At 30.2% G+C, this 17,700-nt stretch overlaps 1 protein-coding gene across 4 annotated transcripts in view; it reads right to left on the bottom strand.

The window, feature by feature from the left end:
• Positions 1-950: 950 nt before the first annotated feature.
• LOC118186896 (mitochondrial glutamate carrier 1-like) overlaps positions 951-17,700 on the bottom strand; it is a 102,888-nt gene continuing 86,138 nt past the window's right edge. The window contains exons 8-11 of one of the 4 annotated variants that reach the window (XM_085821751.1): positions 17,433-17,508; positions 17,169-17,309; positions 14,441-14,529; positions 951-2,388 (exon numbers count right to left, since the gene is read on the bottom strand). In XM_085821751.1, coding sequence (XP_085677877.1) covers positions 2,363-2,388; positions 14,441-14,529; positions 17,169-17,309; positions 17,433-17,508 — 332 coding nt within the window. In that variant the 3' untranslated portion in view covers positions 951-2,362. Of the gene's footprint in view, positions 2,389-14,440; positions 14,564-17,168; positions 17,310-17,432; positions 17,509-17,700 lie in introns of those variants that run through there. The other 3 variants (XM_085821753.1, XM_085821752.1, XM_085821755.1) reach the window with 3 other exon arrangements.

Genomic DNA, 17,700 nt, shown 5'->3' with positions numbered 1-17,700 from the left:
GCTATTAATTTTTATTCAGGCTATTCCATTGATTCATTATAAATGTCGGTTCACTTTTCAAATTGTTCCCACCAAATGTTACTGCCCTGTGTTATATTTAAAGAAATTAAATAATGAAGAATGTGCATAAATGTATGTACGTTTCTCGCATTCTGATAAAACAACAGTACCTAAATTTTGAATAACATTTTGGAATTTGTTTTATTATCGATTTCATATTTTGTAAAACTTTAAATGAATTTTTGAATAACAAACTCAACGATTTCAAAGTGTGCAATGGCAACATTGTACAGATAAAACATTTTTATCTCCAGCGCGTGAGACTGTGTTTTGAAAATTCTAAAGATATGCTCATTTTATGATATTACTGTTGAACTGAATTTTATGGTTTAAGTCCGAAGATAAAGGTAACACACAAAACGTTAAAAAAAACATCCCTTTGGTTGTTATGTAAAATCAGATTAGCTATCAGAGCTATCAGATTTTTGTTAACTTCTTTATTTTAGACTTTTTAATCATAGGAACTTATTCTTGTAGGCTTTATTTTCTGTTCAGCATTTTCTCAAAATTGTCTATTTTTGAGCAAAAAATGTTATGGCATGACAAGTCTACATTTGGGTATAATTTATAGGTATATTTATAGGCCATCATCCAGAGTACAGCAATTATTGTTTTCCAAAGTGGATACATGTATTATTAATCTGTGCATCTAAATTACCTGCAAATTCAATAATTTTAATCATAATATATTTGAAAAATAATTATTGTATTATCACTTATTATTCATATTGTTGCAATTTTAATGGTTGGTGGTGAATTTATAACCACAGTTTGCATTTAATAATTTCTAAAGTTGTTTACCTTGATAGGAAAGTAATTGAGTATATTTTTTTCCTTACTGTTTAATTCTAATATTAAATCTAACAATTGAAAAAATTAGATTCATTGAATAGAGAACTGACAAGAAATCAGTATACAATTTATTTTTAAACTATGCACACAACAGTTGTACAATAGATTTACATAACAATAAGAACACTTATGGCTCTTGTATCACAAAGAAATGGCTAATTTTAATCTCTCTTGGCAAGTGCCAGAGTGATACAGTTTATCAACAAAAGTGAATAAAGTGGACATTTACCTTACCTTATTTTCTATAAAATTTAACACCCACAATACTACATAGATATTAACTTTTATTACTGGAATGTCTGAGCACCATAGCCATATGAGAATTAAAGATTGTTTTCTGTGTCTGTTTAAAAAAATGTGCATTATCAGAGAAAGCAATATAATTGTACAATATATGGAATCCATAAACAAAAAAGGTTAAATAATCTTGAGAAGTTCATGAACATAATGTATGATTTAAAATAATGAAATATATATTTAAAAAGAATACGCTATATTTTAAAATCTTTTTATGTTTAAAAAATATCCTATTTTAATTTTCATTCATTCCATGACAGTGCACTTGTTGCTTTAAACTTCTTAGTGACTGACTATTCATTTATGAAAGTCTGAGTAAACTTGAGATTGTCTAAAAATTAGGAGTTAGATTTTTTTATTCCATTTTTAATAAAGCTCATTTAAAGGCATATTTATAAATACCTAAAATTGATCATGAAAATAAGACACTTTAATTTTTCAGTAAATTTAACATCTTTCATGTGGCACAATTTTAGATGCATTTAATTCAGATTTTCTCAATAGAAATTTTTATGCAGTTTTGTAACAAAAATAACAGCAACTTCATATCATGAATGTAAATATGAATGATGTTAAAATACATGAATACAGTTTTTGTATAAGAATTTCTACAAATTTAAATTCAGTAAAAAATACTTGGCAAATTATCACTGAAAAAGTCATTCACAAAAATGGCACAACATAAAAAAAAAAATTGTAAAATGAAGTTATATGCTTTATTTTATTAAAAATAAATGTTTTTAAATGCAGAATATAAAGAAATGATTCCTTAAAAATTTTTACAATTTTCACTACAGTACATATTTTTCATGATTATATTAATGAGTAAATTTATAACCTGTTCTACAAATATAAACAGAATATCTTGCATGCTAATAGACAGTATGCAGCAGTTTTTTTTTTTTTTCCCTATGAAATAAGCATACATATAAATAATCCAGATTTCAGACATTTTAGTTCAGTAATAGATTTCTGCATTCAAGTGACATGCATTTATTTACCTGATGTGCAGTAAATATTTGTACTATTTGCATGGACTTGCAGCAGAATTGAGAACAAATATTCCTTTTTCAGATAAATAATTTCTCTCTTTCTTTGTGTTAGAGATTAACATTTGGTGCATCACAGTAAACGCTTGGTATTGGTGACAGTTCTAATGACTTTGCTTCTTCAGCAAACCTGAATTGGAAAAAAGAGATAGGTTTTATTTCCAAAACAAAAACGTTTATATACAGGGTGGTTATAAAAAATCTCCCCCCCCCATATGAAACCCTAGTGGCTTATCTGCTCAACCAATTTAAATGAAACTCCAGATACTGTTATTTGAAGATATGTGCTCGAGATTGTGATTATTTAAAATGATGGAACTCAGTTACAGCGAAAAAATTTTTAAATGTTTTTAATGGCGACACCCACTTTTTTCTTGCGCAAATTGATCTATACACTGAAAAACCATAAATGGTCTTGGAATGATACAAGCATAACAAAATTTGACAGCGTAAAACATTTATAAAGAAGAACATTGTAAACAGCCAACTTTGGAAAAAACTTTTACTGGAATTACAAGTCTTCAACATGCCCACCTTCTCAGACAATAATATATTGCATGGGGGAGATTGTTGACAACATGTTGAAGAGAAAATCGCAGCAAGAATCTGTATATATCTTCATGTTTTATGGCATCTTTCAATTATTACAAATCTTGTGCACTTGATGTGTATGCTTAGATTTCAGATAAGCCCAGAAGTAAAAATCCATTAAAGTGAGGTCAGGAGATCACGATAGCCATGAAGCTGCTAAGGATCTGAAACTATCTCCGAAGAGGTGTCGAGCACTGTATGGCAACACACGAAGGAGCACCATCTTGCATTCATACAATGTCATTAATGACATTTTGTTTCTGCAATTCTGGAATTATGTAATTTTGCAACATTACTGTATACCAAGCACTTGTGATGCAGCATGTTTGGAAATGCCTTCACTTAGTTCCGAGTAACTAAAGAATGTGAAGCATGAATGAGAATATTCAGACTTCATGATTCAGTGTAAAGTTTATTGAAATTGATTTAACAACCTCCATTGACTTCTTTTTTGAATTCTGTATTCTGGATTCAGCTACAACTGAGTTATTTTTTATTCAGTTTGTGTTTATTTAAAGATGCTGTGTTCACTGACAGCAGATTTTTATAAATCAAAACTGATTGAATATATTGGTTTTAAATTAGTGAAGAATTTTTGTTTTGCATTTATGTTATGAAATAATTTATTTTCCATTTTTAATTAAGTTGAAGCTTAAATACTGAGAAGGAAAATAAATATTTTAAGTTATCAAACATGGAAGTTTTAAAGAAAAATAGAATGCAACATCAGATATTATTCACAAAGGCTTGTAACCAATTTGAGAGAGAGGAAGAAATACTTGATGTTGTTAACCTTTTGAGGACAGGATGGCCATTATAGTGGCCATAGAGTACTCTGTTTGAAAGGATGAGTTTTCCACTTTAGTGGCCATGTCTTTTTCCCCCATTTTCCAGGCTGAAAGAGTGGGGTGAAATGTCCAATTTGACGTCTCTGGGGTTTTAACCACTTATCTCTTTCAAAAGTCTTTGTGTTAAGAATCCGTTTTTTCCCAATTTTTCCCTTTTAGTTCTTGTAGCTACCTAATTCGCGATAACTCCATTTGCAAATTGTAAACAGAGCCTTGCATTGCTTTAGACTATTCCATACATATAGGAATTATTTTGACATTTTTCTAGCAATATGCCAAAAAGGAAAAGAGGTCTGACTGAAGAAGAAATATGAAAACTTCTTTAAGAGCTTGATGATGAAATATACACATACATAGTATATCTGTATGTTTATACACATATGCATAAATCTACATGCAAACACATATATATGTAAGATAAAAAATGTATGAATCAGAATTATAATATAACTATAAACATTAATTCTTCCTCTCTATTCTAAAATCGTAATAACTTAACTGCTTTGCGTCATTCAAATTAATCATGCGATCTTACGTAACCGTTAATACCAGATGCCTCTTGACGACCAATCACCGAATTGTAAACCAAAACTTTTCTCTTCGCGTGCTTCCATCCTTCATAACTACGCACTTCAGCTTTTGCTCTCTACTGTGCTAAGATGTAATTTCGCTGGCTTGCTTTCTATCCCAACAATATCAAAAACGTAAATCTTCTGTGGAAAGGCACGACTAGAGTGCCAAGTGATTGTGGCCACAAATATCAACTGGAAATAAAAATGGAATTAAAACTGCCTTGACTGCCAAGTTCTTTAAATGCTACGCAATCAAAATTCTTCTTCAATATGGGTCTAATCACGCATCTACAGTGCTCCGGCTTTTCCTTTTCCTGTGCTCTTATTATGACAATTAAGTCGACAGGATAGTTTCCTGAAGCCTGAAACCTCAATGGAAAATTTAATTCAGCTCTTCAAATCATCGTTTTGTGATAAATCCAAGATAATGTGAAAGAAGTGAATCATCAAGTTTGTTTTTTCAGTGTGTAAAAAAATAACAGATCATTCTTCTGCTGTCGTGTTTTGCAAGTGCTTCAAAAAAATAATCTCGTGTAGTGTTTATAGATTGAAAGTAATCTCTCGATAAATTGAAAAGTTCGAATGCCTAGTGAAAAGGAAATCATCAGTGAATTACCGTTTAGGAATTCAGCATTACAGTGGGTTCAAGGTCGATTTGAGTTAGTGTTTGCAAGTATGTGCCACAGAAAATTATTTGCACTTCCGCTTATTCAACAGCTAAAAAATTATTACATTCGTGTGAATCTAGCTCAGGAACTAAATTACTTAATGTGCTGCGAATTCTATAGTTTTCATTTCAACTTTGGTTAAAATTTCTGCAATTTGTTTTGAGAAAATCTGAAATTCTTGTTCATTAATCTTTCTAATTTTTCATAATTATGTGTGAGCAAATTAAGTAACGAATTTTAAGCTATTTAAATTATTCATAGGGAAGGATATTAGGATAAGTTATTACGATTTTAGAATAGAGAGGAAGAATTAATGTTTATAGTTATATTATAATTCTGATTCATACATTTTTTATCTTACATGAAGTTATGGTAAATGCATGTTAAAATTTATGGGTTATTGTGTGTTAAGTATAGTATGGTGAGGGTGTACTGGTTCCTTCAACAGAGGCCTGAAATTACCTCTGTACAGTTGTTCCCTTCACCCTCTTCAAGTAAGATAATGTTGGAGGCTCTCATTTTATGAGTGTGTGTAATTTTTTATATTATTATTATTATTATTATTATTATTATTATATTTTTTTATTATGGAATGTATTAATGCAGTTCTCAAAGGCCAGTTACCTTAATGCAAGGAACGGAGGCCTTTTCGAGTAACTGCCTAGGCACCCTGGTCCACCAGTGCAGAGAACACACTGGTTAGCTCAAGAGGACAGCTCTATTGATGGATATGTTTGTTTAGAAGTATTGCGAGGCTTCCAGTTTGGTAAAATCAGGAATTGTAAATGAAAGATGATAACGGTGAGACCATAAATTCTGAAAATCTTAATCCCATTATTTATGATGTTAAATTATAATTTATCAGTATAGAAATAAGTATCATAAATATTTATGTGCATTACATTTAATTATAAGTAATGGTTATGTAAAAGTATATTTTGTGATATTCTGTGTTAACAAGAACCTTCCCTGAAGAATTATGATTATGTGAACTCTCAAACAAAAAGACTTTTGGACTGAAATGCTGAAAAAGTCAATAGGACTCTAAAAATTAAAAAATTCATTTAAAAAAATTGATATTTATAAATTACACTTTACAGGACAAAAATTTTATGATTTATGTTTTTTTTTTTTTTTTTCCATTTTCATTTGCCAGTGCTTTAACTCTTTCTCTTTAAAAAGGCTTCTCTGTCACTACGCCTCTTTCTTTTTGAAGGGGGGAAATATGTAAGATAAAAAATGTATGAATCAGAATTATAATATAACTACAAACATTAATTCTTCCTCTCTATTCTAAAATTGTAATAACTTATCTGCATTGCGTCATTCAAATTAATCATGCGATCTTACGTAACCGTTAATACCAGATGCCTCTTGACGACCAATCACCGAATTGTAAACCAAAACTTTTCTCTTCGCGTGCTTCCATCCTTCATAACTACGCACTTCAGCTTTTGCTCTCTACTGTGCTAAGATGTAATTTCGCTGGCTTGCTTTCTATCCCAACAATATCAAAAATGTAAATCTTCTGTGGAAAGGCACGACTAGAGTGCCAAGTGATTGTGGCCACAAATATCAACTGGAAATAAAAATGGAATTAAAACTGCCTCGACTGCCAAGTTCTTTAAATACTACGCAATCAAAATTCTTCTTCAATATGGGTCTAATCACGCATCTACAGTGCTCCGGCTTTTCCTTTTCCTGTGCTCTTATTATGACATATATAAATGCATATGTGTGCCTGTGTGTGTACATGTACGTGTCAGTATATACATTATTCCCATTTCAGGGTATGCATGCTTTCCGCTTTACGTGCATATCTGCACTTATATTATATCAATGCAGACATACATACTAAATGGAAATGTAGGTATACATTTCCATTAACAAATATAAATTCCCATGTACTTGTCTACATGTACAAGCACTTTTTCTTACATTGTTATCAGTTTATACTTAACAGTTCTATCTGACTATATATATCTGTTTATGCTGAAGTGACCTTCACACACGGAAGTTTACTGTGATGGTACAGTTATTCAAACAAATCACAAGAACAAAAATATAAATTTTGTGTCAAAGAAACAACAACAGTTTTACAATTTCAGTCTGAAACCTAGAAATCGTAAATACACTAAAACTAGTCAATCAGTTTGAAAGGTCATCTCTAGCCATTAGATTCCAGATGTACTGTTATTTTAAGAGGTACCTCCGTATCAGTGTCTCGATTTCATGGTCAAATAATTTTGAAGTAAAATGTTCAGAATGGATTAGAGTAGCATTTGTCAAATTTCACTGTCTGTTGAGCTCCGAGAATACAAACAGGATGTAAAAGCTCTCAAATAATGTACAAATCATTGTTCACAACACATGTTCTCCATCTGAATTTCTGAAAATTTACCTTTTAAGTGATTGAATGCCTTTGTCATTCATTAGACCATTATCTCAGAAACTACATCCAAGGACAAATTCCTGGGGAGGGGCATACCTTGGGCACTCAGTTATGAAATAGTCTCAATACCACAGCATAATGACCGAGGTGTTAATGAAACCAATGAATGGCTGCCAAATTTTCAATAAAAAAGAGAAAAACAGTTAATTCAACTGTGTCAGTATAGATTTCATATGACCTGACAATGAAGTTTTTTTGAGTAACTGCAAGTAAAGATATTCGCTAATATAGCATAGAATTTAAATTCCACCTTATAAAATATACCGCCGTGGTTGATGTCAAAGCTGCTACAAAGACAGTTGAGTTGAAACGAACTGGTTTAAACAATAGAGGAAATAGAAAAATTCACATGCGACGACGATTTCAAACAGGAGAGAATTTTGCTGACCGGGCACCTGAAATTATCTGGAAATTTCTCTTAATGTGCTAAATTATTTAGCATAATATAGAATAACATAATACAGTATTGAAGACAACTAATTATTGTGTAACTTTTGTCACGGAGGTTTTACAGACACTATGCATAACAAACAATTTTCCCTTCAATTTGAAAAACTTTTTTTACTAAGAAATTACCTAAATTTTGATACCTGAGTGAACGCGTTCCCTTACTGAGGCTGGGAATTTAGTTTTAGACAAATGGGAAAAAAAGACAAATGGAATTTACGTTTTGAATTATGGGTCTGCATACTAAATAATTTGACATTTTTAATGACTTAAATTCATTCTATTATTAATACTTGAAATATATCACTTACTAATTTTCAAAAAACAGTATAAAACAGTACATGATCGAATAATTATTATTATTATTTTTAATATTCTAAAAAACAGTTTTTGAGCTTATGTTTTATTATGCATTAATTTTGGAAAAGAACTGAATTTTAATTAGTAGCACTTATGTAGTTGGACATTGCAGTACTAACAGTCTACAATAAAATAAAATAATTTTTAATTAAACAAGTTATATCCTAATTTGCTCAAAGTTTCTCCTTAAATAGTATGTTATCAAGCAGATTTTGAACAATTATGTAAAATTAAAATTCCGTTATGCCTATATAGAACATAATTTTAACAGTTCCACTGAACTTTAATTTTTAATGATTTCTATAGCTTTAAGCGTTTATTTTTTAATTATTCCCTGTATTGGAAGAAAGTTCAAAGATGGCATTTTTTTCAATGGAGGTTTACACATTTCCCAGTAGTCTCAATGCGGAACAACTGTAATATGAAATTTTCCCTCAGTGACGAAAAGCATCTTGAAGTCTTCTCACTAATCCTTACAATTCCCTTACTTTTGCGACATAGATGCACCCCTCTGAGAATCCATTAAACTACACACAAGAATCTTTATTGCAAATAGGAGGTGATTTTTTAAAGGGGAGGGGGAAGGATTCGGCTCAAGATTCCCCGTCCTTTCAAAGCTTTTACTGTTACCAAAACCCCAGCCTCAAAAGTTTAATAAAATCACCAAGTTAAAACTAATTGAAGAAAAGGCTAAATTGATAACAAACTGTCATGTAAAAGTTGAACAGGAGCTGTTTACTGAGATGGAATTACTTGAAGAGGAAACAGATGAATCAAGAGAGTTATAGTGATTACTAGTACATTTTAGAACAGAAACTGAACTAATAGCATCAGACAAAGAAAGTTATCTTCTTTGTTTCGACATTCCAATGAAAAATTCGTTATTCCAGATATCTCAAAATTCAACTGCCCACATTTAATGGAGATGTTAGGAATTGGCTATGTTTTGGGGGGCAATTTCAAAAAATCAATAAAGATCTACATTTAGATTAGCACAATAAATTTTCTTATCTATGTCAAGCTATGAAGAAATGCAACTTAGCAGAGGTTAATTAAAATTTTTCCTCAAGGCAGTGCCAGCTATGAAAAGAAGTTTAAGCAATTATAAAATCATTTCAGAAATGGGAAACTGCTAATTCAAGTGTATGTTAGAGAAATGTTAATATTAGTTCTTCCAAAACAAAATACTGAGTAAAAAAACCATTGAGAAAATTTTATGACTTATTAGAAAAAAAATTATGTTCACCAGAAATTCTTTGAGTTATCAGAGATAAATATGCTTCCATACTGTTTCCAATAGTAGTCTTGGTTACCAGAAGAAACTTTAAGAGCATGGAAATGCTGCAGAGCTACAAATCGTAGGACACATAAAGCTAAAACTGAAGAGGAAGTAATGGAAAGGAATGATTTAGATTCCATTTTTGAATTTCTCCAAGATTAGGCTGTGACAGAAAAGAGAATAAATTTCATATCGCAAAACTAATTTTTTGAAAACAAAATTGAAATTTAAAGGTAATGGTAAATTTAACCCTCATAAAAAGTTTATGAGTAATAAACTCAAATATGGGAACACTACACAAGTTCCAAGTGCAACTGACCATTTAACTTCTCCCACAGGACAAAAAATGTATATTTTGTTCAAACTTTCACAGTTCTGAACGACTATTAAAATTAGAATGATGACACTGAAAGAGAGAGAATTTTGTAAATCTCACTGTTGTTTCTTATGTTTAAAACCAGGGCATCATGTCAGCTAGTGTAATTTGAAAATAAGGTGCTTATGTTGTGGTAAGAAACATCACATTTTGCTTTATCAAAGTGTTTTTCAAAAACCATTTTTTGATCTTCCCAAAAAAGAGACAGAGATGCCAGATAACAATTCTAAGTAAAATCAAACACTTTGCCAATGTGTTGCAATCTCCAAATGTAATGTTGCAAACATTGATGGTATTCCTTAGAAGTAAAAATGGCAAAAGGCAAGAGCAATAATTGAATCTGTGTCTCAGCATTTGTATTTACTGCAAGACACTGCTGAAGACATGGAATATCAAGCTCAAAGTTTTGAACTGATTTCTTTTTTAATATTGCATTCCGAGCAGCTAAGTAGAGACATTTATAAAAACATAAGTGTCAATTCATGCCAAATTTGAGATAATGTAAGAATAGTTTTGAGAATGTTGAGATGCTTATGTGCTTCAGCAAAATAACATGTTTAAAGAGAACTAACTACAGTGTAAATATAACTTATAAACTTCAAATGAACAAACTGTATTACAAAAATTATCTTCTGATTTGAACTTTACTGTTTGAGTAGATTATTTCTCACATTCCAGCTGCCTGTAACAAAGCAAGTTTTCCTACCTCTGGAAGTGACCTCTTCAAAAAAGTATCAATAAAGAATGAATGTGCTTGCAATGCCATACCATACACCACTTCATATAAAAGTGTTGGTACCACATCATGAAGATTTTCATCAGCCCAATAAATGCATTTCTTGGAAGTTTACACTTCCAGTTAAGGAGAAATGCATCTCATCTGCCCATAATAGCCACAGCAGCCACCTGCTATCTTAATCATATCAAATGAGAATGAAATTCGCTAAGTTACTGTTCATCATCTCCATATTGCAACATCTGCACATGCAGGAATTGATAAAGAAACACCCACAGAATAGAATGCAGGAGCTTGAGGATTGTGGTTTTTGGCATGTCCAAACCATGGGCAACACTTTTTGTAATATACAATGGACCTGCAATAATCACATTATGCACTTCTGCAACAAATGCAGTGGTCATACATGGTGGTCCAAATCACAGTCTATCACATGTACATCAAGTTTCTTCAAATTCTAACCAAACCATGTACATATTTCAAGGAACATGGGCTCGTGTTAGCTTATAACTTCGCTGATAAACTTGCACTGCTTTGGTAACATTCACCCTGTTACAAGCTTTATCGATTTACCTTGTTTTTCCCCATGTAAGTATCTATCATTCTTTACAATGCTGTTCTTTGCAAATGTTTTATGCCAGGAATTTTCATCATACATGCATCATTTTAATGCCATTTATGGTTTTTCAATACACTGATCAATTTGCTCAAAAAAAAGTGGGTATTGCTGTTAAACAATTTTGAAATGTTTTCACTGTAACCATAACCATAAGAGCTCTATCATTTTAAATCATCACAATCTCAAATGCATAGCTTCAAATAACAATATCTAAAATTTCAATTGGGTTGAGTAGATAAGCTGCTAGAAATTCATACATATATCAGGGAAGTTTTTTATGACCAACATGTAGCTTAAATATCCTCCACCTGTTATAAAACTGACTCAAAATATGTTTGCATCTTTTCAATCGATAATTCTTTTACAGTCATGAATAAGTTTAACTCTATCCAGAGTTATACATTCCCTGTAAAACTTATGAATTAGCTCAGCTCATGTATATGATTTCTGGTCAACATGACATAAATAAATCTTAGTCACTATACATAAATTTTCCCAGAGTGCAATATATACAAAAACTAATCTTGTTCTCTGAAGCAATCTGATGTAAATTTGATTACAGATGAGAATTGCTCTCAAAAACAAATCAGTTGTAGTGAATACAGATGGTATTAATATAATTCTTCGTAAATAATGAAGCAAATTTTTTCCGCTGAAATGCATCAAAGCAAAAGTTTGACGAACTGATCGTGAATAATTCGTTTAACTTTCTATGGTGTCACTGAAATGATGCAACTTTCTATGGTGCCAATTAAAAAACAACTGTGTTTATTAAAAACAAGTATGTTGCTTTTATAAATGGCATTCATGAGTTTAATTTGAATACTGATACAGCAAATATTCCACACCTGTGACAACTGGAACAGGTATCAATTCAGTTACCACGATTTATGAGACACTGCATGGAACAGAAAAATTATGACAGCAAACTTAGTACATTGCTACAGGGTTGTTGATAGACACTATTAGAATCAAAGATTTCTAAAATTGATAAAACGATGTAGTAAAATTAAAAATTTTATGTTTCCGTATGACATCAATTTATAACACTAATCATGTTACTTGTGCATTCCACCCTTATCTGTGCTTTATGAACAAAAGCATCCTCCCTTTATACAGTAAACTTTGCTGAAATCCAATAATTTGTCTAAGAGAACAAATAAGTTTACCATCCATTAAATTAAAATTTTTTATTTCAGTTTAACTACATTAAAAAAGTTTTTATAAAAGATCTTTTGCATAATTCATTTTTTTGAGTTTTCCTCAAGTATTACTTAACATTTTGTAATACAGTCGAAAGTCTTTAATCCGGACGTCCATAATCCGGAATGATCTATAATACGGATCTCAAATCTACAAACTTTTTGCGCATGCGTCAACGCATGCACATAATATATTTACGCATGCGCGTTTAATGTATAATGGATGGTATAAGCTAAGCTAAAATTATCTAAATATCTATTTCAGATTTTAAATCAAATTCCTCATCATTATAAATATCACAAATACACATCAAATAGTTTTCTGGTTGCAATTTTCTAATTTCGACTATGCGTAATGTATGCTTTACGCATGCGTGTGTTAAAAGAAATGTTTAATAACATAAACAAATAAATATAAAACTTTTCTTTTGTAAATTTTGATACCTTTTAGATCATAATTGCTCTTTATTTCATAAATTACGGTTTCATATTTTTAATTTTATAATTTCTGCATGCCATCTTACCAGATTTAAACTGATCTATAATCCGGAAAAACCGATAATCCAGAATCGCCGAAGTCCCGACGAGTCCGGATTAAAGACTTTTGACTGTATTTCAAAATTCCTATACTTTATTTAAAATATTTGTTTGCTTTAATAAATAAATCTAAAATATGTCTTAAGATTTTTATTAACACATAAAGTTCAAAATTTATCTTCTATGAATTTCAGTAATTTAAAACACAAGAAAATTACATTTAAAAATTTTCAGTTTAAATAATGCAGATAGGTACTCATAAAACATTTCTAACATGTGCATTACTCAAAGGTGTAGCTAGGGTTTTCAGCGCCTGGAGACAACTGAAGATTTTGCGCCCCTTTCTGTATTCCAAGAATGGAAAACATTTCATTCTAAAATTTCGTCACATTAATTTGGCACCCCTTGAATGCTGCGAACAGCGACAGATGTCTCCCCTTGCCCCACCTTAGCTATGCCACTGGCATTACTTATGTTAATTAAATAAAAATTTCAGGGTTGATTTACTAAAATTATAGATATTTGGACTAAAATGTGGAAAACGGACGGTTTTAAGAATGATATTAAAAAGTTAGTAGTCTGCATCTTTAATCATGTTTATTTGAATACAGAAATAATTGTTATTAATTAATATCATATTTGAATCAAATTTGTGTTGCCTCAAATCTTTTACAGAAATTTCAAAATTAAATATTGATGTAGATATGTATGTACCAAGCGATGTACAACCAATGTTAATTATCTTTCCAAGAATGTTTACTTAATGAGAAGTAACATTTTGATTTTATATTATGTTAACATAACAGCCTAAGTGTGCTTTATAAAACTTTTTTAGGGAAACAAAATAATGAGTAAGAGTAACTCTAAACTATATTTATCGCCAATGCTCTGAAGAACTCACTTTGTAAAGACAAAAACATTAATATGTAAGCACATAATCTCCATTATGATAGTACCTATTTAATTACTGGTACATTTCCAATATGCACCTGCCATGCTTTTTTTTTCTCCCAAGTGTAGACACACAATTAAATATGCTAAATTAAGCACACACAAACATACACAAACCATTTGGTTCCCAGATGGTGTTACCATTAGGTCTCGAAGTGTGTTTGGTTTCTCTTCTACGGGCACCAAAAAGTATATCAGATGCATAATAGAAAAGTACCTAAGTACCTTCAGGAAAAATATATTATTGCTAAACAGCATTTAATTCGGTGATAACTAAAACTATTCTATTTCCACTGGGAATGTTTGTCACACATTAGTTACATTGAAAAATTAGTTAAATAAAATGGTTATGCAGTTTATAAATGCAGTTACATAATATGCAGTCACAAAATTATATATAATTCAAAAATGTAATAAAAGAGTACATTTTTTGATAAAAATCATGTAATGTTTTTCAAAAAGATTGACTGATTATAAAAAACCAAGTCATGATAAAATACAAACTAAAATATAGAAACTATTTCATTAGGAAAAACATTCTTACCGTTAGTTTCCTGAATCATCACTGCATGCAGGGATTGGGTATAAGAAAATAGGTATATATCAGTAAATGACAACCAAGAGTCAAATATGCTATGAACAGCAATTTCAAGCACAATTAATTATTCTAAAATAATTAAAAGTGTCATCTGAGATTAGTGATGGTCATATAAAAATGCATTCTTAGAAAAACAAGAATCAAATGTGCACAATGTATTAATATAAATAAACATTTAATAAATTCATGCAAAATAAGAAATGAATATTTACTGAACTCACAGTTAAGAAAGAATGCAAACATAAGAAAGGGCTAAACATTAGAAAAAAAAAGTCTCAGAACAAGAAAAAATTCATGCAGGAATAAGAAAGAAGAGTCCAAGAATAAGAAAGAAGAATTCATGCAAGAAAAAGAAATAAATAATTTATTTTTAAGTGTCTGCAAAAAATTAAAAGCAGAGAAGAATTAAATTATGAGAAGTACTGAGATTTTATAATCATGCTATTTAAATCAAAAGCTCAGTAGGGAAGAAACGTGTTAAAATTCTAAACTTGCCAAATTAGATAAATGAACTTCATTAACATTCTATGACACCTTTCGGTTTACTGCCCATGAATCTTTATCATGAGACTTGTGATACATGGAGATTTTAGAATTATAAGATAACTCAACATAATCTTGAATGTTCTAGCAAATTTTAATTTTAAAGATTAACATTCTGCTGTGCAATGAAACAATTTTAGTTAAACTACACAAAATTCAAATGCAAATACACTTTGCATAGTACTTAACCACATAAATTTCTACAAAACAACTGGTGCTACAGAATTAAAGATATAATAAAAGACATTTTTATATTATGTGTGAATATTAAATGTGATTTATTAATTGCTACTTATACTCTTTTTAAACAAGCTGTACTAATCAACAATGTAAATGAGTAAAACAACTGCTAAAGAACAATGCATGTTAGCTCAGTAATTATAAATTTAAACAGTTCATAACTGCACAAGGCTAACTTCTTAACTCTGAAAGGATCTATATTTAATTGATAAAAATCAATTAATGATTTTAATTCTGTTTTGTTTTGTAAAATTCTTTTAAATTCAATCATTGTATATTTAAAAGCTATAATCTACATTAGTTAAAAATTCTGCATCAGAGATTGTCTCCAATATCACATTTTAATAGCCGCAGTACACATGCAATCTTATGCTACAGTGTCATTATTATTCGTGACTTTCTGACAAAGGCACATGAAAATGGAAGTTTCTTTAAGTTATGGCACAAATCAAAAGTATATGTAATAAATACTTTTTGAGATATACAGGGGATGTTTACACAATTTTAAAACAAAGTGGTGGTACTATAATCTAATGCTTTAAATAAAAATACTTATCTCATCTCTTTAATCATTTAGCTGATAGCCCCCTTTCACTTGACTTACCAGTAATTTCTAAGGCAAGATGGCATTTCACAAAGTTAGTAGTGATATTCCTCCCCCTTTCTGCTCTCTTTCCTTTCTCTGTCCAGTGCTTTTGGTATGCAGACAGAATGTGCTTTTTTTTTAGTTGCCCAATGTCATAAGTAAGACATCACAAAATTTTGAAGGAATATTTCTGTTAATTTGTTTCATCAATTATTATTAGGATACTTTACTTCTACCTCTTTATTTAAGAATTATTTGGATGTCACAATATGATATCAATAATCATAATATATTTTCATCTGCTTTAGGTTAAATGATTTTTAATGACATGTAAAGTTTGTTTAATGATTGAATTTGCTGAAGTATTTTTAATGGCATGTTTGACAACGTGTCAAGTGCTCAGCTTCATGGCTAGGTAATAAAACATTACACATTTTAGCCTTTAAAGATTAAAAACTTCATATATTACTTTATCTATTATTGGAGCAGAAATATTTGAAGATACTGCAATTATTCTTTTAATCGGTGATTTTTTTTTTTTTTGGACATTAGAAATTTTAATTTTGTAAAAGTATGTACTGAATATTTAAGCCCCCCCCCCGAATATGAAAGCAATGTATAGTGACTCTTCCCTTTATTATGAACAACATTACATAATTTAAATTTAGAAATGTTAATTCTATGATTTTCACAAAATTTCTAGAATATGGAATGCTATTTATCTGTAGAAGGAAGCTAAAATATAACATTTAATTTAGCATTTGTTTATGCGTGCTATTTTTTTAAAAAATGATATTCAATTGAATGAAAATCATGATAGTTTAGGCAGAAACCTCAAAGTCATGATAAATATTCTTTTGGAATCCCTCCTTCTTTCCCCTCCATCAAAGCTGTTCTAAAATTGTGTGAACAGATTCAATAATTTCCTTATTTGGGATACCTTTCTGTCAGAAACCTGCATCTTATTTATCATGGATATCATTTATATTTAATGCTATGTAATATTTTTCAAAATTTCTATTCTGCCTGATATAGAAGAATGCATGCTGCCCTTTGCAACGATTTTCTAATTAAGTTAAAAATGCATGTAGCAAAAGTGACAAGTTTTTATAAAGACAGCCTGCAACTGCCCCCCCCCTTTTTTTAAGATTTATGCTAATTTGTGACCACCAAAAAATGTATGCATTCATTTTCATGATTTAGAAAATAATCTCATTGCCTTTCACAAATTCATAACATTGCTTATATATAAATAATACACAACTTACATAATACTCCAAGAAAATTCATATATTAAAAACTAACCTCTTCTTTTTGCCTAACAACCATTCTGCCACACCCCAATAATAAACGGTTTGTGCAATTCCAAACAAAGGTGCGATTACAATCATCCGGCAACCAGCTCCTTTAAAAAAAGCTTGAAAACCTTCTGTTTTGAAGATTTTGCTAAAAAGAAATAAGTATTATGAGTATTGTTACTGTTTTTGAACAGCTTAAAGTCCATTTACAATTCTATAAGAACTTAAAATGCGATGAAGAATTTAAAACAATTAAAACAGTTAAACTTACATAAAAGCATCTGGAATTCCTGAGTAGGTCATTTCACCACTAGCTTTCTTCAAAAGTTGCAGTCTTGTTTTAACAACTAAATATCATAAAAATAATATCAACTACTAAGTGCGGCAAAAATGAATTTAAAAAAACTATTGAGTAATGTTTTAAAACAGTTGTAATAAGTAACTGAATTTATGTAGTTGTTATCAAAGTCATTAGTGTAGTGTAGTTCCGTACTTATGTAGTTGCTATCAAAGTTAAGCACATATTTAAAACAAAAGTT

The sequence above is a fragment of the Stegodyphus dumicola genome, chromosome 8 (genome assembly GCF_044657685.1).
Source record: "Stegodyphus dumicola isolate Sdum_Otavi_A_Nest chromosome 8, ASM4465768v1".
Classification (NCBI taxonomy): Eukaryota; Metazoa; Arthropoda; class Arachnida; order Araneae; family Eresidae; genus Stegodyphus; species Stegodyphus dumicola.
Note: the sequence above shows the minus strand (reverse complement) of the source record. Positions and strands in the feature narration are given on the sequence as shown.